The sequence below is a fragment of the Prunus avium genome, chromosome 3, assembly GCF_965620075.1.
Source record: "Prunus avium chromosome 3, drPruAviu1.hap1.1, whole genome shotgun sequence".
Classification (NCBI taxonomy): Eukaryota; Viridiplantae; Streptophyta; class Magnoliopsida; order Rosales; family Rosaceae; genus Prunus; species Prunus avium.
In genome coordinates, this window is record NC_142286.1 from 5,497,954 (window position 1) to 5,520,391 (window position 22,438).

The following is a 22,438-nucleotide window of genomic DNA, read 5'->3' on the forward strand; positions in this document are numbered from 1 at the left end:
GCCTTTGAATTAGTTACAATGTTTAAACTTAAAGCTTGCATATTTTGGACTCTCCTTCTCTCCTTCTCTCTTTGGTTTCTGTTCTGAGCTTTTGCCCCCATCTCACCCAAATCATAATAAGATACATCAATTTCCATGAGAATTGACAAAAGATTTGGGTTGCAAAACATTCTTCATATGACTAAGATATCGTTATTACCATGTTACCATGTTACCTATCCGGACATAGAAAACAATGTTCTTACCCACGTAAGCACCTTGAACATTTTAAAGATTTGATTTCATAAATTTTGTATTGTCCATCTCTTCTCCAAATTAACTTGATGAAGATAATATTTTCCCGCATTGATTGTGTAATCACTACTATAAAGCTGTAAATAGGGCCACAATTGATATTAGACTAGTAATGATAACAAAAGTCAGAGTGTACCCGTGGCCAAAATAAGCCACGAATAAGGCATAAATCACGTCATTGTATTTCTTACGTGGTGTTGCTCATAAAGCTCTTTAACAATACGAAAATAATTCATTTTTATTTCCCAGCTGTGGCTAACATGCCAACTTCTTTTTTAAGGAAAAAAAAAAGTAATAATAAAAATAAATACAAGTACCAAGAAATAATTAATTTCTTTTAAAATCACTTTTTTGTACAACTTTTGAATATATACATCACAAAAACAATATGTACGTAGTTTACTGATTTGCAATACAGCGCACATACTTTACAACCAAATATTTCATAAAAATACCATCTCAAAATTCCCCTAGATCTGCATCATCTTCCCATTACAAAAAGAATTGAATTGAATTGAAGTGATTGTTTTCGCTTTCTGTCTTACATTTAAAGTGAAACGACACCGTATAGATGGACGAAGATGAGGCTGTTTTGGTAAAATCAAGTTGAATTAACTTTTGCTGGCAGTTGAAGAAAGGTTGACCGGCCCGAGATTTCAAATTCCTGTAAGACTCTGACTGCTGAGCTTAATCTTTAAGAAGGAAGAAGAAGAAGAAGAAGAAGGAATACGGCGACGTTTTGGATCGAGTGGGGGCGAAGAGGAGCTTAACATAATGGTGAAGGTGATAACAGTTGAAGAAGAAGAAGAGAAAAGAGAGAGAATATAGAAAAGAGCTGTGTATATTTTCCTTAATGAGAAAGAGCGTACAGTGCTTTACTTTATAACAGCCTAACCACTAGATTAGGATAACAACCAATAACAATCTTACACTTGGCACACTATACTAAACTCTTAACTAACAGGGATGTGCTATTCTCACTATCATCCCCCCTCAAGATCAAGTTAGGGTGGCCTAAGCTTGAGATTGCTGCAGTGAAAGTCAAAGGAAGGAGAGCAGAGGCCCTTGGTAAGAATATCTGCAACTTGAAGGGAAGAAGGAACATGCTGCAAGTGCAGCTGACCACCAGTAACCTTTTCTCGAACAAAATGGCAGTCAACTTCTATATGTTTGACGCGAGAGTGAAGGACTGGATTGATGGAAAGTGCCATGGCAGACAGATTGTCACATAAGAGTAAAGGAGGGGAGGACATAGGAAAATGCACATCGCAAAGAAGCTGTTGAAGCCAAGAGAGTTCAGCTGCAGTTGTTGCCATCGCCCTATATTCCGCCTCAGTAGAGGAACGAGATACAGCATGCTGTTTCTTAGATGCCCAAGAAATAGGATTGGAGCCTAGAAACACAACAAAGCCAGAGGTGGAACGACGATCATTGGGATCACCAGCCCAATCAGCGTCAGTGTAAGCCTTCAAATTGAGAGAACCAGGAGAGAATAGGAGACCATAGTCCATAGTGCCCTTAAGATATCGCAGAATGCGTTTAACAGCAAGATAATGTGATTCCAAAGGAGTAGTCATGAATTGACAGACTTGATTAACACTAAAGGAAATGTCAGGTCTTGTAAATGTAAGGTATTGCAGAGCACCAACCAAACTGCGATAATGTGATGGATCAGAAAAGAGGAGGCTACCATCCTTAAGAAGCTTATGATTGGGATGACAGGGTGTGATACAAGGCTTGCAATCCAACATTTGTGCTTTACTCAAAATATCTGTAATGTACTTAGACTGATTAACAAAGATACCACCTGACTGATACTGAATCTGCAGCCCCAGAAAATAATGAAGATCTCCCAAATCTTTCATATCAAACTCCTGAGCAAGCTGAGAAATGACCTCCTTAATAGAGCTCATAGAATTCCCAGTAATGATAATGTCATCAACATATAAGAGAAGCAGAACCAAAGAATCACCCATGGATCGAATAAACAAAGAAGGATCAGCAGCAGAAACTTTAAAATCCAGAGACGGAAGAAATTTAGTAAATCGATCATTCCAAGCACGAGGCGCTTGCTTTAAACCATACAAGGATTTAACCAATTTACAGACATGAGTAGGAGACTTAGAATCAATAAACCCCTTAGGTTGAGTCATATATACCTCTTCATGGAGAATGCCATGTAAAAAGGCATTCTTGACATCCAATTGCTTGAGTTTCCAACCAAAATGAGCAGCTAGAGCAAGAACAAGCCGAACTGTTGTTGGCTTAACCACAGGGCTAAACGTCTCGGAATAGTCAATACCAGCCTCTTGAGAGAAACCTTTGGCAACTAACCGTGCTTTGTAACGAGCCACTGAACCATCAGAATTATTTTTAATGCGATATACCCATTTGCAGTCCACCAAATTTTTATCAGGAGGTAAAGGGACAAGAGTCCAAGTCCCTTGAGAGTGGAGAGCATCTATTTCTTCCTGCATAGCAGTCTGCCACTGGGAACACTTAGCAGCAGAGGCATATGTAGTAGGTTCAACATCAGGCATAGAAAGAGAAGACTGTTGAGACGGGGCACACAATAAAGCTCGTCGCTTGAAAATACCACTTTTGCTTCTAGTCCGCATAGGATGAATATTCTGAGGAGCAACAGGCAAGACTGCCTGTAAATCCAGGGATTGAGATGAGGAAACAAATAGAGGTAAAGACATAGATGGAGAGGCAGCAACAACAGCTGCACTACTCAGAATAGGAGGAGAAACAGAAGAGGATGCCACAGAGGATGAGGAACCTGACTGAGGAATGAGATGAAGTGAAAAATCATGGGGTGGAAAAGAAAAGGAACCACCAGAAACCGGAGCAGGAGAAACGGTAGGTGGAGACAACGAAGAGACAGACATGGATGCCAGTAATAAAGTGCCGGGAAAAATAGTCTCATCAAAAAGAACATGTCTAGAAACAAGCAATTTCTTGGCCACGGGATCAAAACAAATATAACCTTTGTAATTAGAAGCATATCCCAAAAAAATGCATTGAGTGGTCTTGGATTGTAACTTATTGGTAACAGCATACTTCAAAGAAGGATAACAGGCACATCCAAAAATTCGGAGATGAGAGAGATCTGGCGGTGTCTTGAACAACGCCTCAAAAGGAGAGGAGTTGGCAAGATATGAGCATGGCATTCTGTTGATAAGATAGATAGCAATGGCACAGGCATGAAACCAATAGAGATTAGGTAAAGCAGCAGTTTGTAACAAAGTAACAGCAGTAGTAACTAAATGTCTATGCTTCCTCTCAGCCAGACCATTCTGCTCTGGTGTATGTGGACAAGATCTATGATGTATCATACCTTTAGAACTCAAGAATTGCTGAAAAAGTGAGCTAATATATTCACCACCACCATCACTTTGAAGAATCTTAATATGAACACCAAACTGAGTGGACACAAAGGCATGAAAGTGAACAAATGTAGAATAAACTTCTGATTTGTATTTTAAAGGAAATAGCCAAGTATACCGAGTACATTCATCAATGAACGTTTCATAATACCTATAGCCCTCAAGAGAAACAGTAGGAGCTGGTCCCCAAACATCAGAGTGTATGACTTCAAAGGGGGTATGAGATTTTGACAGGACAGGGGAAAAAGGTAACTTGGTAAATTTGCCTTTCAGACAGGCTTGACATACATGACTGTCTATATCTCTGGAAAAAGAAATGTGAGATTTTGCCAAAGCTAAACTAGTGATAGAATTGGAAGGGTGACCTAATCTGCAATGCCACAAGTCAGAGGTGACTTTATTCCCAAGAAAAGCAGCTTTAGTTGTAGAACTTGCAGAAGAGAGAGCAGGCAGAATATAGAGTCCATTATTGCTGAGTCCTCGAAATAGGGTCTTGCCCGTGATCTTGTCCTGTATACACCAAGAGGAATCATCAAGAATACATCGACACTTGTTTTCCTTGCAGAGCTGATTAAGAGATAACAAGTTAGCAGATATCTGTGGAACATGTAAGACAGAATTCAATGCAAAAGAATGTGTATGAGTAATAAGAGACGATTTTCCAATATGGGCGATGTGTAGACCTGCCCCATTTGCAGTTGCAATGGTCTCATTAGTGGGATATGGAGCAGCCACAGAGATATTAGAGATATCGGCTGTCATATGGTTGGTTGCACCGGAGTCAGCAATCCAATATTCTTGCTGAGGCATAGAAGGATGAACCTGAGCAGTCATAGCAGTGATGCCTTGGGAGGAAGAACCTGGATAAGAAGGACTATCTCTATAGAAGCAAGTAGCAGCAATGTGATTTGTTTTCCCACAGATTTGGCAAGGATCCACTTCAAGAGGTTGAAACTGAGGAGTAGTAGATCGATGGATGCAAGTGGCTGCAATATGACCCTTCTTGTTACAAATCTGACAAGTGGGAACACCATTGTATGAAGGAAAGGGAGGTCTACCCAGAATTCCAGTAGAGGAATTTGAGAAAGAATTCCGAGGAGGAAATCGAGGACCTTGATCATAAAACAACTTCCCTCTACCCTTAGGCCTTGGATTATGAGACCGATACCCTTGTTGAGAGGAATAGCCTTGAGAAGAATGAAATCCGTGAGACCCTTGAGGAGGATAGGATTGTTGAAACTGAGAAGGTGCCAAATGGGGGTAAGCACCAACAGATGCTTGTGATCCAATAGAAGATGAAGCCATACTAGAGGTAGAACTTGAAATTGGGGTAGCAGCCATGGCAGTCAACAGTGGAACTTGACGTGCAGTCTCTTCAAGGGTAGCTTCCTCAGCCTTGAGTTGGGAGCGACAATCTTTCAGAGAAACCACCTTCTTTTTGCTTCGAATAACAGCTTTGACAGTATTATACTCAGAAGGAAGACCTTTTAAGGCAAGAATTACAATGTCTTCATCAGAAATATCAACCCCAACTGTAGAAAGTTGGTCTTTTGCATCTTTAATCCTCTGGAAATACAGATCAATCGACTCAGACCCTTTCTTGATATTCTGTAAATTAGTTTTCATCTGAAAAATACTTGCTCTAGAGACATCAGCAAAACGCTCTTTGAGACTAGTCCACATATCTGTAGCACTCTGACTCCCAATAATGCAAGAAATTGCAGAAGCAGAGAGAGTAGCAGCAATCAAAGCCATTAACGCTTTATCATGAATCTTCCATACCTTGTAGGCATCAGAGACAATTCTTGTGGCAGAATCAGAAGAAGAATCAACAAATTGAGGGGGACATGGAGCAGAACCATCAAGAAACCCCATAATGCCATTGCCTTCAAGAAGTAAACCCATTTGGAAATTCCAGGTGACGAAATTAGAATCATCAAGCTTCACAGTTACTGTGTTTCCTACGCTTGGAATCAATGAAGAAATCGGCGATTGTGTAAGAGAAAGCTGAGCTGCAGTAACCATTGTGAAAATATCGAAGAGAAGAGAGGAATTGGGATTTTAGGGTTGCAGAAAAATGACAAAGAAGAAATTAGCAGAACAACGATGCGATTTGTAGAGAGAAAGAAATATTGTGCAGCGGAAAAAGAATCAGGAGCAATACGAATCGGCGTCAGCCATGAATGGCTCTGATACCATGATAACAGTTGAAGAAGAAGAAGAGAAAATAGAGAGAATATAGAAAAGAGCTGTGTATATTTTCCTTAATGAGAAAGAGCGTACAGTGCTTTACTTTATAACAGCCTAACCACTAGATTAGGATAACAACCAATAACAATCTTACACTTGGCACACTATACTAAACTCTTAACTAACAGGGATGTGCTATTCTCACTATCAGAAGGGACTTCAACAACAAGGGCAAAACCTGCCACTGGATTTGACCCAAGTCATTGATCAGCTGGAGCGCCACTGCTTGGCACCCGATGGTTCTCTCGTCTCCAAATTGTTGGCGAGTAGAATATATCCTATTCTATTTGGGTTTTATTTATTTTTCCTTTTGTATAGATATTATGTAATTAGGATTCCACTTATTTCCTAATTAAATCCTACTAGGGTTTGTAACCTGTATTATAAATACCTCCTTTCGGAGAATGAAATATATCTGAAAATATTCTACCCATATTGTTTGACTTGGTATCAGAGCCAGGTTTCTGGTGACCTGTGTGTGTTGTGCCCACCCGTGTTCTACTGTGTGCCCTAATTTCTTTTAGGGTTCTTGTGTCTGTGCCTTTGCCGTGTTCCGCTGTGTGCTCTGTCGTGTTTGTGCCTCTACTGTGTTCGTGCATCTGCCTCTACTGTGTTTGTGCCTTGTGCTTTGTCGTGTTCGTGCCTTTACTGCGTGCCTATACTGTGTTCGTGCATCTACCTGTACTGTGTTTGTGCCTCTGTTGTCTTCGTGCATCTGCCATATTTGTGTCTGTGTTGTGATCTATTGTATACCCTGCGTGATTTGTTGAGTTTCTGCTACAATCATGGGTGATAATTCCATTGTTGGTGCTGCTGCTGCTTCTGCAAATTTGCGTGTTTCTGACTCTATTCCAGGTACTAGCTCTAATACTTGGATAATTGACACTGGTGCTTCTGATCATATGACTTATAATGCTAAATTTTTTGATGAGTTGTCTAGTAACACCCGTGACCCATACATAACTAGTGCTAATGGTTTGCCTTCTCCAATTACTGGCGAGGGCACCATTTCTCTCACCCCAACTCTGTCATTGTCTCGTGCATTATTAGTTCCCAATATCCATTGTAACTTGTTATCTGTTGGTCGCTTACTTGATACACTTAATGTTTCTGCTACTTTCTATCCTACCCATTGCTCTTTTCAGGATCTCAAGACTCACGAGGTGATTGGGCATGGTAAACGGATAGGGGGGTTGTATTATTTGACATTACCTTCTGCACCAGTTCGTGATCGTGTCGTTAATACTGTTCAACGTTGCAGTGTCAAAGACAAACAGCAAATTTGGTTATGGCATCGTCGCTTGGGACACCCATCATTTGGCTACCTTAAGCGTCTGTTTCCATCTTTATTCCGCTCCTGTGATGAGTCTAGCTTCAAATGTGAGACTTGTGTAATGGCCAAGAGTCACCGTACTATTTTTCCCTTAAGTAATAATAAAGCTGCCCTGCCTTTTGAGTTAGTCCATTCTGATGTATGGGGTCCTGCTCGTGTGACTTCAAATGGTTTCCGTTGGTTTGTTACGTTTATTGATGACTGCACTCGCTTAACATGGGTGTATTTGATGAAGAATAAACATGATGTTGCCTCTATTCTCCCTGATTTTTGTGCCATGGTGTCTACTCAGTTTCATGCTCATGTTAAAGTTTTTCGGACCGATAATGGCGGTGAATATGTGAATCATACATTGAATCAGTTTTTTCGTGATCAGGGTATCATTCACCAAACTACCACTTCATTCACTCCTCAACAGAATGGCGTGTCTGAAAGAAAGAATCGTCAGTTACTTGAAGTTGCCCGCTCTCTTATGTTGGATATGTCTGTTCCCCATCATCTTTGGGGACATGGTGTTTTGGCCGCGGCCTACTTGATTAACCGTACTCCTAGTCTGGTTCTTGATTTCAAGACTCCACTTGATGTGTTGTGTGCTCTTACTCCTCCGGTTTCGGTCTCTAAGTTATCTCCGAAGGTGTTTGGGTGTGTTGCTTATGTTCATGTCTACTCCCATCAACGGAGTAAACTTGATCCTTGTGCTCTCCGCTGCGTCTTCATTGGTTATTCTACTACTCAGAAGGGTTATAAGTGTTATCACCCGCCTACTCAGAAGGTACATGTCACTTTGGATGTTACTTTTCATGAAGAAGTACCCTACTATGTCTCTCCCTCCTCTTCAATTCAGGGGGAGAGGGGGAGTGAATTGAAGAGTTTCGGAGTGGAAAATATGGAAGTTTTTGGACTTGAAGAAGGAATTTCTGGAGAACAGGAAGCGACCGGTCGCAGGGAAGACGCGATCGGTCGCCAACGACTCTGTGATGAAAACGACCGGTCGCATATAGAAAGCGACTGGTCGCTCGCGTCGACGAGCGACAACAATACCGATACGAGTGACGCGACTGGTCGCGAGGAAAGCCACGACCGGTCGCCAGACGAAATTGTTGGTGTTTTTGAGCCTCTCTCAGAAGGACATAACAGTGATATTGGCGACTCTCGTACAGATGAAATTGATAATAGACCCCCCTCTGCCCTGCCATTGCCTCAATCAAGTTGTGATAATGAGGTACTTTCTAGTGATGTGCCTACCTATTCTTTTCCCCCACGTACTACCCGTGGGAAACCTAAAGTGCAATATTCTCCTGATATACATGCCAAGTCTAAATATCCCATTAACCATTATATGTCAACTCATCGTTTATCTAAGTCATATGCATCATATTTGTGTCAATTATCTAGTGTATGTGTGCCAACTAAGTTGCAGGATGCTCTATCTGATCAAAATTGGGTAGATGCAATGTATGTTGAGATGGAAGCCTTGAACAAGAATGCTACTTGGGAGTTAGTTCCTTTACCAAAAGGAAAAAAGGCAGTTGGGTACAGATGGGTGTTTACTTTGAAGCACAAGGCTGATGGTTCCATTGACCGTTACAAGGCAAGATTGGTAGCAAAAGGGTATACTCAGACATATGGAGTGGATTACACAGAGACTTTTGCTCAAGTAGCTAAGCTCAACACTGTATGCGTACTCTTATCCTTAGCTGCTAACCGTGACTGGCCGCTGCTACAATTTGATGTCAAAAATGCATTCCTCCATGGTGACCTCAAGGAAGAAATATATATGGATCCTCCGCCGGGTATCCCTGTGACTTCTAAGGAGGGTGTGGTGTGCAAGCTACGAAAATCCTTGTATGGATTAAAGCAGTCTCCAAGAGCGTGGTTTGGAAGATTTGCTGCATCCATGAAGAAGTTTGGGTATGTGCAAAGTAACTCTGATCATACTTTGTTTCTGAAGCGTCATAAAGGTAAATTGACGGCTTTAATTATTTATGTTGATGATATGATTGTGACTGGAGATGATCATGTAGAGATACAGAGTCTTCAGAAGTATCTGGCTTCTGAGTTCGAGATGAAATCATTGGGTGATTTAAAGTATTTTCTTGGGATTGAAGTTGCCAGATCTAAACATGGTATTTTTCTATCCCAAAGAAAGTATGTTTTGGATTTACTTGCAGAAACTGGAATGTTGGATTGTAAACCAATTGATACCCCTAGTGAGCAGAATCATAAGTTGGGGATATATCCCGATCAAGTTCCGACTGATAAAGAACGTTATCAACGACTTGTGGGGAAATTGATTTATTTAGCTCATACCCGTCCGGATATTGTGTATGCTGTAAATATAGTGAGTCAGTTTATGCACTCTCCTAGTGTGGATCATATGGGGGCTGTGACTCGTATTTTAAGGTATCTGAAAGTAACTCCTGGCAAGGGGTTAATTTTCTCCAAGTATGGCCATACGAATGTAGAAGGGTATACAGATGCTGATTGGGCAGGTTCAGCCACAGATAGGCGTTCGACATCTGGGTATTTTATGTTTGTGGGTGGCAATCTTGTTACGTGGAGGAGCAAAAAACAAAAGGTGGTGTCTAGATCTAGTGCTGAGGCCGAGTATCGGGGAATGGCCCATGGTGTATCTGAGTTACTATGGTTGAGGAGATTGTTGAAAGACCTTGGTTTTGGGCCTAATAAATCCATGGATTTATATTGTGACAATACGGTTGCGATTGCAATTGCTCATAATCCTGTACAACATGACCGTACAAAACATGTGGAGGTTGATCGAAATTTCATTAAAGAAAAGTTGGATGTGGAGATTGTGTCCTTCCCCTTCATCCGTTCAGAGTATCAGTTAGCTGATGTTCTTACGAAAGCTGTTTCTACAAGTATCTTTCTCAACTCGCTTGACAAGTTGGGCATGCATGACGTCTTTGCTCCAACTTGAGGGGGAGTGTTGGCGAGTAGAATATATCCTATTCTATTTGGGTTTTATTTATTTTTCCTTTTGTATAGATATTATGTAATTAGGATTCCACTTATTTCCTAATTAAATCCTACTAGGGTTTGTAACCTGTATTATAAATACCTCCTTTCGGAGAATGAAATATATCTGAAAATATTCTACCCATATTGTTTGACTCAAATCAGCCTACTTCGACCTCCAACTCGTACTCTCTCTCTCTCTCTCTCTCTCTCTCTACATTTCCCTGCCTTGTTTGGTTGCTTAAAAAAGGTGCTCTACAAACTATAAAATGCAATCTATGAATTAAACAATCTGAGCATTTTCTTTACAATGCCTTTGATTTCTTAAAGTTATTTAATTCTGGTGCAGGCAAGGGAGGAAATGTCCAGAGAAAGATTGCGTTACTTGGAAGCCATGGTAGTTCTGCTTATTTTTTTGAGTTTGTGTTGATTGAACTAGTTGTTCTAATTTGGCAAGGATTTTGTAATGTGTGTGTGTGTGAATGGTGGGTTTGGATTCTGGTGTAGGCAATTTATGGCGAGGCAATTGCAATGGTGGAAGAGTATCAACAAGCAGTTTCGGTGGCTAATCTTGGAGGAATTCGAGATGTTCAGGGTTTATATCTGCAATCGGACTTGAAGAATCCTCCTCAGGTTTCAATGTGCCACAATCTCTGATTTTTGTTTTGTTTTTTTTTTTTTTTTGGAAGTTATTGATTTGGAAATGCATTTTACATCAAGGGTTGTCGAGTCATGATTTGGCATGAAATAGGAGAGACATCCATATCTTTAAGGTAAATAGCTTGTAAGTTGGTGGGAAAGCACAGGGTGCCTGTGGTTTCCTGGTATGGGAGTTGAATGATTCCCTTCTCCTTGTTACAATTGAAGTACAAAACAAGAGGAAAAAAAATGTCTTCCTTTGAGTTAATATGAAATGGAACCAGTTCAGAATTAGTATTCCCTCAAAGAATGTTCATTTTTTATTTAACCATGATCTTAACAGAGATGCACTATGATAGACTTGTATGTTAATTCATCTTCAAAAGACAACAGGCTAATTCAATCTTCATGGGATGCTCAAATGTACCATGAGTATTCTATTCTTCACATCAAGTCTAAAACGGATGAGAATGTGATTTTCATGTTTATATCAGTTGTACGAGACATTGGAGCATCGCATGATTGTTGCGGAAGCAGCTCAAAGATTGAGGCTTCCTCTTATCTCCAAAGATGGTGAAATTCATGAGGAAGAAATTGAAAAATGCAGTACGATGTCACGCAGTTCCCTTGACAGTACCAGTACCAGCGTTACAATCAGCTCAAGTTCCAACTCAACCAATTTTAATACTGCTACTAGCACCAGTAGTGCAGCAAACAACAATCTTTCTCTTAGTGCTACTGATGCTGTGGAATCTGGAGTTGGTGATGTTCCGAATCGCTTTCTTGGAATTACACCTGCATATTTATGGCAAACACAGCTCCAGCAAACACCATTGTCAATGGTACAATGTCCATTATGGTTCTGGCAACAGTTCACTTTGTCTTTTATTTTCCAATTATTTATTAATGTTTTTTTCCACATTCAAACGTATATTTTCTTTATAGAATCTGTTACTTTACTGTATATGATCCCTTAACATGAAGATCTAACTTTGGTGAAGCTGCTCCTTACATTTCTGATGCTTCAACTGCAGGACATGACAGAATATCAGTTGTGTCTTTCTCGGGAGATTGAAGTCCGTTTGGTAGCTAAATGTGATAAATTAGCTGATGCCTTTATAATGGATGACAATGGTATCTCTCTCTCTATCTCTCTCCATCCATATACACTAGACATGCACTTTTAAAGTTGATGATGCAATATGTACATGACACATGTTTACCCATGCATAATGATAATTATTAAAGGTGTAACTAATTCCAATGCTTTGCAGACTCGTCATCTGGGCATCAGAATTCAAGTTCTTGCCTTCCAGAAAGGTTTGAGTTACTCTTTTGATGCAATTTTCGTTGTATGAGAATTCCCTTTTACATTGAGTAAGATGCTTTTTATGGATTGTTGGCAATCTTAATTCCAATGCTTTTGGCAATCAATAAATTTCTGGAGGCACTGTTCTAAATATTTTTCTGACAGTCTGATCTATTTTTGTGACACTTTTCTCAAGACTTTATCAGGGTGAAGTTGATAATTGAGGAGATGGAAAGGGAGGAAGCAGCTCTGCGGGAAGATCTATATTCTGCGGATAGAAAATTTGCTGAATATTATAATGTATGAAAACGAAAACAAAAATAAAACAAAGTTTTATGTTCCCGCAATTTCATGCCAGGCGCATTTTGTTTGTGAGATATTTTTTTATGCCTTGGTTTTTTTGTTGTTGCAAAACTAGGTCCTAGAGCAGATACTGGGAGTGCTCATCAAACTGGTCAGAGATTTGAAGTTGCAACATCAACATAAATATGTAAGCTTCTAATATCTGGGAAGGTTAATATTTTTTCAATGTTGTTGAGGGTTAATATGAGGGAGCCTCAAAGGTTCTATATTATTCTGTTTTCAATGTTGTTGAGGATTCTTGAACCTTTTATTAATAATGAATGATTTATAGGACGGACTGCAAAAAACATGGCTTTGCAAGAGGTGTGAGACAATGAGTGCAAAATTGAGGTCCGTTACATGGTTTTCTGTATTATAAATTTATAATTTTGTATTTCTGGCTTCAATGTTTCTTAATGTCTCACTTTCCATATGTTTATGAATTTTTTGTTTGTGATGCATCTTATGCAAGAAGACAAAGTTCACCACTCAGCACTGACTATATATATATATTTTTTATATTTTGTGATCAAATCAATTAATGGATTGTATGTAATGAGTATAATATGCTCCATTGTATTTCAGGGTTCTGGAGCATGTTCTCCTTCTTGAAACTTATACTAAGGAGTCAATACATAAAATAAGGTAGCTTTGATGACTTTGAAAGTATGTGCAGCTTACTAATTCCAGGGTTTTAACAATTTTATAACTCATTTCTAGGAAGTATCTCCTTGAAGCTACAGATGAAGCTTCAATCGCATATAATAAAGCGGTATGATATTCTACTTCTTATTTTTCTTCCCTTTTCTAAGTGGTTTCCGATCATTGGTTGCCTTCATTTGCGTGTGCCCCAAAACAGACATTTTAGCCACATCATAGCCTTCTAGCTATTTGCCTTGGTTTCCTGTAAGTCATTATTGTTTTAAATCCTAATCTGCTATCTGTCAAGTTGTAAACTGCTTCAAACTTATTCGCTAGTAGATTTTTTGGGTTTTCTTAAGGAATTTTGATGAGATAAGGAAGTTTCTCAATCTGCTTTTATTGCTATATCACTTGTTACTGGTTATTTGTCATTGTAGATATTGTGAAGATGGGTCGTAAATACTTAATGGTCTGCACTATAATCAATGGGCCCATTTACAAAGCTGATGATAATTATAGAAAATGCTTCAGCTGCTAATAAATAGTTAAGATATGCTGAGCCAACTTTACTTTGACAACATGCATACTACTTAACCATGTCACCCTTCTGCATCTCTCCCGCTGGTTTTCTTTATTTACAAAAGTCATCTTTCTTAACAGGTTACACGTCTTAGAGAATATCAGGGTGTTGATCCTCACTTTGATTCAATTGCAAGGCAGTACCATGATATTATAAAGGTAATAACAGTGCTTACTGTAGTACATTTCTCAGTTCTCATGCTAATCTCTAATATCAACATCCCCTTACAGAAATTGGAAAATATGCAATGGACAATTGACCAAATTGAAATGGACCTGACACACCCAGATCACGTAAATGCATAGAACCTGCTGTATCTTGTTTGGTCTTGTTTTCTGAGTCCAAGCCTCCAATTGCTTCATCACTGGCCTGTTGATTGTTTCCTAAGGGAAATGAAAAACGCCTTCTGAATAGTATCATCATGCTTATGACTTTCTTCTTTGTTTGACATTTGTGCTTATAGTTATAAGCTAGATTGGTCATAGACAGACAGCTGATTTTTGAAATGTTGTGTATACTCTGTAAATCATCATCACATTAAAAGAATTATAGGCATCTCGCCACGTTTTATGACCTCAGAAGCAATTTTAGTTTTGTGGCATGTGTACGATTACTACTCTACCTTAATTTGTTAGTTGGTGCAACAAGGTCCGAGTCCTTTTTGTGTGGTATAAACTTTCTGAGCTCAAAGGTGGGAGAGGAAGGTTTCTATTTTTATAGGCAACCACGCCGACTTGTGCCAACCCAGTGAACAAGCTCTTGTTAGGGTTGTGCTTGATGTACATGGAAAGTGCAAGGAAAAAGAAGATGGGAGAGAGGAACACGAGAGCCACCCAAACTCCGAAACTGACTTTCCATCCCAGATGATCTTGAATGTATACTATACGAGACCCGTCAAGGCAGCTGAAGAAGCTTTCCGAGGGTAAAATATATTGTTGAACGTTAGTTTGATCAATGTTTGTAGGTATATATATCATATGATTAATGGAGTCATGTTTGGTATCCAAGGGTGAATATATATAATGGCATACAAAACCCACAAATATGGAAAATAATTAATGATGTAAACAAGAACAACAAAACAATGATATTGATATGGTTTGGAAAAACCAAAGTATATATATATATATATATAGAGAGAGAGAGAGAGAGAGAGAGAGAGAGCAGAGTTTCAACTGTTGTATTAACTTATCGTAGTACAATTCTCTTCACAACAGTTTAGGCTAAAACAGCCATACGTATCCTTCTATTTATGAGTCATTTATTACCTTGATGTGGATTGTTTGTCGTGGTATTTATGCTGCTCTATTTAGCTTTTTAATTAGCAGAAGAAATTTCTATAAAAAAATTTAAAAAATAAATAAAAGCAGAAGAAAATTCTTTTTCTATTATTTTTCTTGTCAAATTAAAGATTAAATTTCATATGCACGTTATTCTTCTTGTCCTAGACCTACTGGTATCTCTTTTATTTTCTTCTTTTTCTGACCCCAACTAGCAATAAGTTTAGCAGTAATTTTAGCTACAATTATGATCAGTCCCATGCTAGATGGAAAGGCATGCGCTTTACAGAATCACTTTAATGAGAACCATGAAAAGACATTTGGGGTGTAGTCCGTATAGCCGCTCGGCTATACTATTTAAAAAAATATTTTAAAAAAACACGATCCCAGTAAAGCCGAGCGGCTATACGCTTTTTAAAAAAAAAATCCCGCGTATCGCCGCAAGGCTATACTATTTTTTTTAATAAAAAATCCGTCGTATAGCCACTCGGCTACTCTTTTTATTAAAAACAAAAACCGAATATAGCCGCGCGGCTATACTATTTATACGAAAAAGAGGGACCCGCTTGCGGCTAGGGCCCATTTCGCCACGTGTCAAGAATAGAAATAATCTTAGCCTCTCACATTCTTTTAGTTAGTAAAATACGAAACGAGAAAAATATGAATAAAATACGTACGTGTTATATTCGGCAATATTTTGGCAAATTACAACTAATAAGTTCGGCCACTTTATAATATTTTAATATGATTTATTTCATTTTTATTTTTATTTTTTTGTGTGTAAGACCATGAGAGCTGTAATTTTGCAATCTGAGAAGTTAAGCATCGTCATCAAGCAAGCACCCTTAAGGAATGAACTCACTTGCCGGAAGAAATTCCTCGAGGTACGCTCGGCTATACTATTTATAAAAAAATGACCCTAGTAAAGCAACACAGCTATACTCTTTAAAAAAATAAAAAATATCCCGAGGCGGCTATACTCTTTATATATATATAAAGTTTCAGTCTACAAGAAAAACATGATGGAAAAAGTTTCAGTAGGACAAGTGAAGCGTACTATATAGTCAAATGAAGATAGAGATATGGTTTATTTATTTATTTTGGCTGGGCAGATAGAGATAGGATTTCAACATTTTTTTTGGGCTGAGATAAACATATCTTAGCTATTTATCTTCTTTGAAAATATTGGGTTGGGCATTAGCGCACCTGTGGGTAGAATTGCCCTTGGTGGGTTGGAGGTAGCTCAAGGTCAAAATCTCTTCTCCCATTATATGATGGGAAAACTAGAAGCTATTACTGTAAGTTTAGTTTCGTTTTAACACGCTTAAAGTCCAATTATATCCTTACAATAAAATTAACATAACAAAAAAAATGAAACCAAACCGGCATTATCGCACCGCCACTCCACTAATCAACTAACTTTGATGTGCTTCCAGACTAGCTTTGCCATCAATCGGGCTTCGCCTTTATCTTTAGCCTTTGATAAGATTATATCAACACACCACATATTAGTAAAGTCGTCACATAATAATTTTTCGTTTCAAAATCTTTTTGTATCGGGAAAATGTGCCATATATAATCAACAAAATTATACAACTATAGAGGGATAAATTGGCCATTGACCCAAAAAAAGAGAAAGGACAAATTGGTATGGCCCATCAGTCAAACAAACAAGGTATAGGCCACAAACTCGAATATGGGTAAGACTCATATCTATTTTGGGCCGCACAAATCCTGTCCGACATATTTTAAACCTTGGGCCTTATGTCTGGCTTCAGCTTTCAAAAAAACGACAACGTGAGTGCGTGACCTAAATAGCCAGCGGATTACTATCCCAAATAATCGACGTCGCGCTGAAAGCAACATAGTCATTATTAGCGTCGTCCAGATAACTCTCTCTTCATCCTCGCGCTGAGTATAACATAGCGGCTATACTATTTTTTTAAGAAAAAGGACCTAACTGGCGCTAGCGCACATTTTGCCACACGTCACAATAGTATAGCCGCGCGGCTATACTTTTTTAGAATAATAAAAAATGTAGTATTAGCGTTGATCGGTGCATATTTATATATCATTTTGTACCCTTCTAGCTTATGATTTGGTTATGTTATTGAGTTAAACTTGTGCTTTTAATCCCTTTTTTGTTTATGATTCAGTTCATTGGGCCTTAGGTAGCAATGATGGCTTTAGATAGGAAAAGATGCAAAATGGTGCAAAAACGAGCAGACTGAGTTAGCAATTCGTTTCGGCCTTAACTTCCTCCTCCCAAATTGTATTGGCCCAATTAATATGTGGTTGGAAAGAAGAGATTCTGAACAGCAAAATGGACTGCTAAAACGTATCAATTGATGAATCCAAGCCCAATCCGTGGGCCCATCAAAATGCACACCATACATTCCAGTCTATTTTCGGCAGTCAACTTACAAGGCCCAAAAAGTATACTTTTACTGCTCATATGGGAATACATTCTTCATAAAGGTTGTTCCAATGGGTGTCTATTATGACATATCCAAATTTGAGCCTCATTGGATATATATTGAAACCTCAGGCCTTCCTACACCAAGCCTGGTGCAGAAGAATCGTTTTTTACAGCAATGGTGAAGAAAACCCACATGGGTTGGCAGCAAAAGGCAGCCACAATTGAACACCTTTGAAATCCCATGTGAAGAAAGCTTGAGGTGCAGCAAAAGAAGTATGGGATGGAATTGATTCCAACCACACTAACATAGACAAGATGATGTGGGAGTTATGAGTTGTATTAAATAAGGAATGGTGGTGTTGGAATTCATCATGTTGTTCCTCCCTCTTAGCCCTATAAATAGAGAAGTCTTCAAGCTTCAAAACACACCCCAAGGGGGGAGCTCTCAAACACTTCTCTAGAGCTCCCTTCCCTTATCTTCCTCAAATTCTCTTAGTTTCTTTAATGTTCTCTTAGTTGTAATTTATTTTTCTTGTAATGTACATTCTTTCTTAAGTATTTAAGTTTAATTAGTTTCCAAGTTTCAATTATGGTTTTTGTTCTTATTCATTATGCTTATAAGTTAATATGCTAGTTTGAATGATTGATCATCATTTAGGCTTGCATGTTAGCTATCTTGGTTTGAATTAAGAGTAGACACCATGCTTTAATTCGAATTGAACTATGAATAGGAAGAGTATGTATGGACATTCGACAACAGAGATTAGATACATGCTTGGTTGTTTAAATTGTTCTTCTATGCTTAATGGGTTCCTAATGCTTAATTTTAGGTTAGACAACAAATGATCAAATTAGGGAATTAGGAACACAAGGTTATGACCAAACACCATGGCTTAATCATACTTTAGCTAGAATCAATCCGTTAATCTAATTAAACTTGGGAACTTATTTGCTTGAGTTATTTCCTTTTTTCTTGTTTTATTTATTTTCTTTTTCATTTCTGTTTTGTGTAGGGGAAATGAATTGGATCATTCAATCACCAATCCTCGTGGGATCGACCTCGCACTTACATATGCTATACTACCAAACGGCTCGTGCACTTGCGAGTATCACAAGTTGAGGATGCAGCTGAATCCATGTTGGTGCAGCTGAATCGACGCAACAAGCGTCGTCCAGATAACTCTCTCTCTTCTTCCTCGTGCCAAGTCTGAGCCTTTTTAGCTGTGTTTCCAGACATGGGGAAGAAGATGAAGAAGCCAGGAAAAGGCAAAGAGAAAGCAGCGAAAGCCGAGGAAAAGAGAGCTCGCAGAGAGACTAGAAGCTCTCACCTAAGGATGACATCGATGCCATTTTGGTAATTTCATACTCGAACTATGCATATATATATATATATATATATATATATATATATATATATATATATATATATATATATATATTAGAGTTATGGATCATTTGAGAACAGCTGAAATAGTTTGTGGGAGTTTTAAACAGTGTTGGAAAAATGGGCCTAGGCAGCCGCCTAGGCGCTCGGGGGCCCATTTTTTGCAATCGTTGTCTGTGATTCCCATATGAATCTCATTTTGTGCTTGTTAATTAGAGTTATGGATCATTTGAGAACAGCTGAAATAGTTTGTGGGAGTTTTAAACAGTGTTGGAAAAATCTGCCTAGGCGGCTGATTTTTCGCAATCGTTGTATGTGATTCCCAGATGTATGTCATTTTGTGCTTGTTAATTAGAGTTACGGATCATTTGAGAACAACTGAAATAGTTTGTAGGAGTTTTAAATAGTGTTGGAAAAATTGGCCTAGGCGGCGCCTAGGCACTGGCGGCCGATTTTTTGCAATCATTGTCTGTGATTCCCACCCAAGATTCCTTTTTTGTTATTGTTTTGAAGATTCTGCTCCCTATTTTCTATCTGATAGTTTATTTGCACCAAAGGTATGATGATTGTGGAAATTCAGAATTCCCATCTAGATTCATTGCAAGAATTTCCTAAACTGTATGTATTTTGCAAAATTTCCAAAATTTAAGGCTTTAATAATATATGTTATTTCCAAAATTTCCAACAGACCATATGGCACTATCATGGAGGGTGTCAAGTTGGGAGGGTTGTTGATAAAGGATATAGAGTTCTTGGTATTGATTCTCTGAGGGTTATTGATGGTTCAACGTTTTATCACACCTCTGGCGCTAATCCTCAAGCTACTGTCATGATGCTTGGAAGGCAAGTATACTTGGAAAACATATCATATATACATAATCTTCACGAAAATCATATACTAATTGCTGCTTAAATTTTGTTAGGGCACACATTATTTGTTGGATTGGATTGGATTGCTTTTTGACTGTTGCTGGACAAGATGTGTGCAATTGTAGAATTCTTTGTTCAACTGATTGGCTTAGGAGGGAATTAAGTTCAAAGTTTAAATAGCTTTTAAATGATCTGAAAGAAAAAGAATGTCCATTGCCGGGGGTTTCATGTAAGATGTTGGTTTTATTTATTTATTTATTTTTTTGGTAAGCTGGGTGGGGACAAGCCCCCAAAGCAAAACAATTACAAAATAGAAACTAGGCGCATCTTGCAGACACCTAACAAGTCATCAATTACAGCTGGTGTGATCCAAGTAGGGGGCTCGTCCAGGTCGCAGTAGTCTAAGTCCAAGTTATAGCTCCAGTTTGCTAGTCCATCAGCAACAGAGTTTTGTTCCCTATAGATGTGGTTGAGTTCAATATTCCCAATCTGCCTCATGAGGCTAAGACAACCAGAAAGTAAACCAGCAAGGGGGTGATCCTGAGGGAAGTCAGATTTCTTCATTAGATTTATAGCTACAGAGGAGTCCATCTCAATGGTGAGATGGGAGAGTCACAGCCAATTTAATGCCAAAGAAGAGCCCCCACAGTTCCGCTTCTAACACCTAGCCAGTTCCCAAGTTTATTGCAAACCCAGCAATCCAATCACCGTTTGAGTTTCTGATGACTCCCCCAGCACCAATAGTTCCTGAGGCAGTTCTCCTAGAACCATCAATGTTCAGTTTAAACCAACCATCTCTAGGAGGTACCCAAGACAGCATAAGATGCAATTTGGGAACCTTACTGGCGGTACAGGAAGCCTTGACCCACTCAGTAGCAGCAGTAATAATAGTTTCCTTTGGCAAAGAAGGCGCATCTTCGTTCGAATTAAAAATGTGGCTATTTCTCCATTTCCAGATAAAGCAGCAGGAGAAAACAAAAACAATATTCCAAGGCAAGTTCCTATGCCACAAGGCCCTGGAGCACAAATTATTTAAAATCCAAGTTTGAAGGTTAGTGGAGAAGAAAGAGATAGTCTGGTTTGGCTCCAATAAGTAAACCCAAACCTGTTTGGCCTTTGAACAGTCTCTGAGGATGTGGGTCACAGACTCAACCGTTTCACCACAAGCCAGGCAGGCAGGATCACTTGCAAGGTGTCGTTTAACCCTCTGCTCATTAGTTAAAGTTTTTTCTTGGTAGGCCAGCCAAAAGAAATATTGCACTTTAGGGGGGATTTTCATCTTCCACAGCACCTTCCACCAGGGATTACGCCAGTCAAGACCATTGAAGAGCAAATTGTAGGCAGATTTTACAGTGAAGATCCCATCAGAAGTGCATCTCCAGATCTGGCGGTACTGAAGGGTCCCACTAAAGCTCACAGAGAGACTGATAATTTTATGGACTATAGCCTCGGGTAGAGTATTGCGAAGTTTGTCCACATCCTACCAACCATCTTTGAAGAAGCTTGATACAGTAGAGTCAACATCAGTGGGCGGTAGGACCATCTCGTGGTGCATTAAGGGTGCCTCTGAAACCCAATTATCTTTCACAGTTTCTCCTCTTCCAAGTCTCCACGTCATACCTTTCCCCAACAAATCAGCCCCAAACAGAACACTTCTCCAGGTCGAAGAACAATCCTGTCGCATCTTCAAAGAAGGCTCAAGAATGGATTGGCCTTTGAGGTACTTATTCTCGAAGATCTTGGTCCAGAGACCCTCATCTTTACAATGCAGTCTCCAGCCAATTTTAGCGAGAAGGGCTTGGTTCATATCATGGGTTCTTTTGAAACCCAAGCCTCCTTTGCTCTTAGGCCTGCAAGCGAGGTTCCATTGACACAGGTGGATCTTTTGTTTTTTATCACCACCCCCCCCCAAAAGAAATTACGGTTTAGACGATCAAGCTCCTCACAAACGCTAATAGGGAGCTTCACAGTTTGCATAGTATACACAGGGAGAGCAGAGGTGACAACCTGAATTAAAGTAGCTCTCCCTTCCAGGGACAAAAGTTTGCCTTTCCAGCCGGCTAGTCTAGCATGCACCTTGCTAATCAAACTGGCATAAGTAGATTTTTTAATTCTGGAATGTAAAAGGGGCATACCCAGGTACCTCCCTAGATTATCAGTGAGGGGAGAGCCACAAATATAACTTATCTCCTGGGCAACCTCCTTGCAGGTGTTAGGAGAGCAGAAGATTGCAGACTTATCAAAATTAACAGTTTGGCCCGAAGCATCATAGAATAACTCAATACACTTTTTCATCACTTTGGCTTGGTGAGGGTTGGCTTTAGCAAAGAGAACCAAGTCATCCGCAAAGAAAAGGTGGGAGACAGTAGGTCCAGAATTAGAACATTTAATAGGTCTCCAGCTTTTCTTGTTAATAGCCTCAAGGATTATATGGGATAATTTTTCAATACATAGAACAAAGAGATAAGGAGACAGAGGGTCTCCTTGCCTAATGCCATTGCTGGGGGAAAATGAGTCAGATAACTCACCATTGAAGCAGATTTGGTACTTAACGGAGGAAACAAAGTGCATGATTAATTTAATAATAGAGTGTGGTAGCTTCAGTTCCATCAGCACAGTTTCAAGAAACTGCCAATTCAATCTACCATAGGCTTTAGATAGGTCAATCTTCCAAGCAATAAAGCCTTTCTTCCCCTTGGAGCTTTTGAATTTATGCATCAACTCTTGG

General features: G+C 39.2%; 1 protein-coding gene across 1 annotated transcript; it reads left to right on the forward strand.

The window, feature by feature from the left end:
- The first annotated feature begins 6,063 nt into the window (after positions 1-6,063).
- Positions 6,064-14,256, forward strand: LOC110769499 (AUGMIN subunit 4-like). The gene is made up of 14 exons (XM_021973486.2): positions 6,064-6,199; positions 10,411-10,430; positions 10,595-10,642; positions 10,753-10,878; positions 11,379-11,726; positions 11,919-12,018; positions 12,159-12,204; positions 12,400-12,493; positions 12,612-12,683; positions 12,828-12,886; positions 13,121-13,180; positions 13,256-13,307; positions 13,838-13,915; positions 13,988-14,256. Exons 1-14 carry the CDS (start codon positions 6,064-6,066, stop codon positions 14,060-14,062), a joined length of 1,314 nt encoding a protein of 437 aa, XP_021829178.2. The 3' UTR covers positions 14,063-14,256.
- Positions 14,257-22,438: the final 8,182 nt, after the last annotated feature.

What these genes read in the sequence shown, in the direction of transcription:
- LOC110769499 (XM_021973486.2), top strand. Translation starts at nt 6,064, where the DNA reads ATGTGCTATTCTCACTATCAGAAGGGACTTCAACAACAAGGGCAAAAC. An exon ending in CGTCTCCAAATTGTTGGCGA is followed by an intron (nt 6,200 to 10,410) that starts GTAGAATATATC and finishes GACTCAAATCAG; the next exon opens with CCTACTTCGACCTCCAACTC. An exon ending in TGCGTTACTTGGAAGCCATG is followed by an intron (nt 10,643 to 10,752) that starts GTAGTTCTGCTT and finishes ATTCTGGTGTAG; the next exon opens with GCAATTTATGGCGAGGCAAT.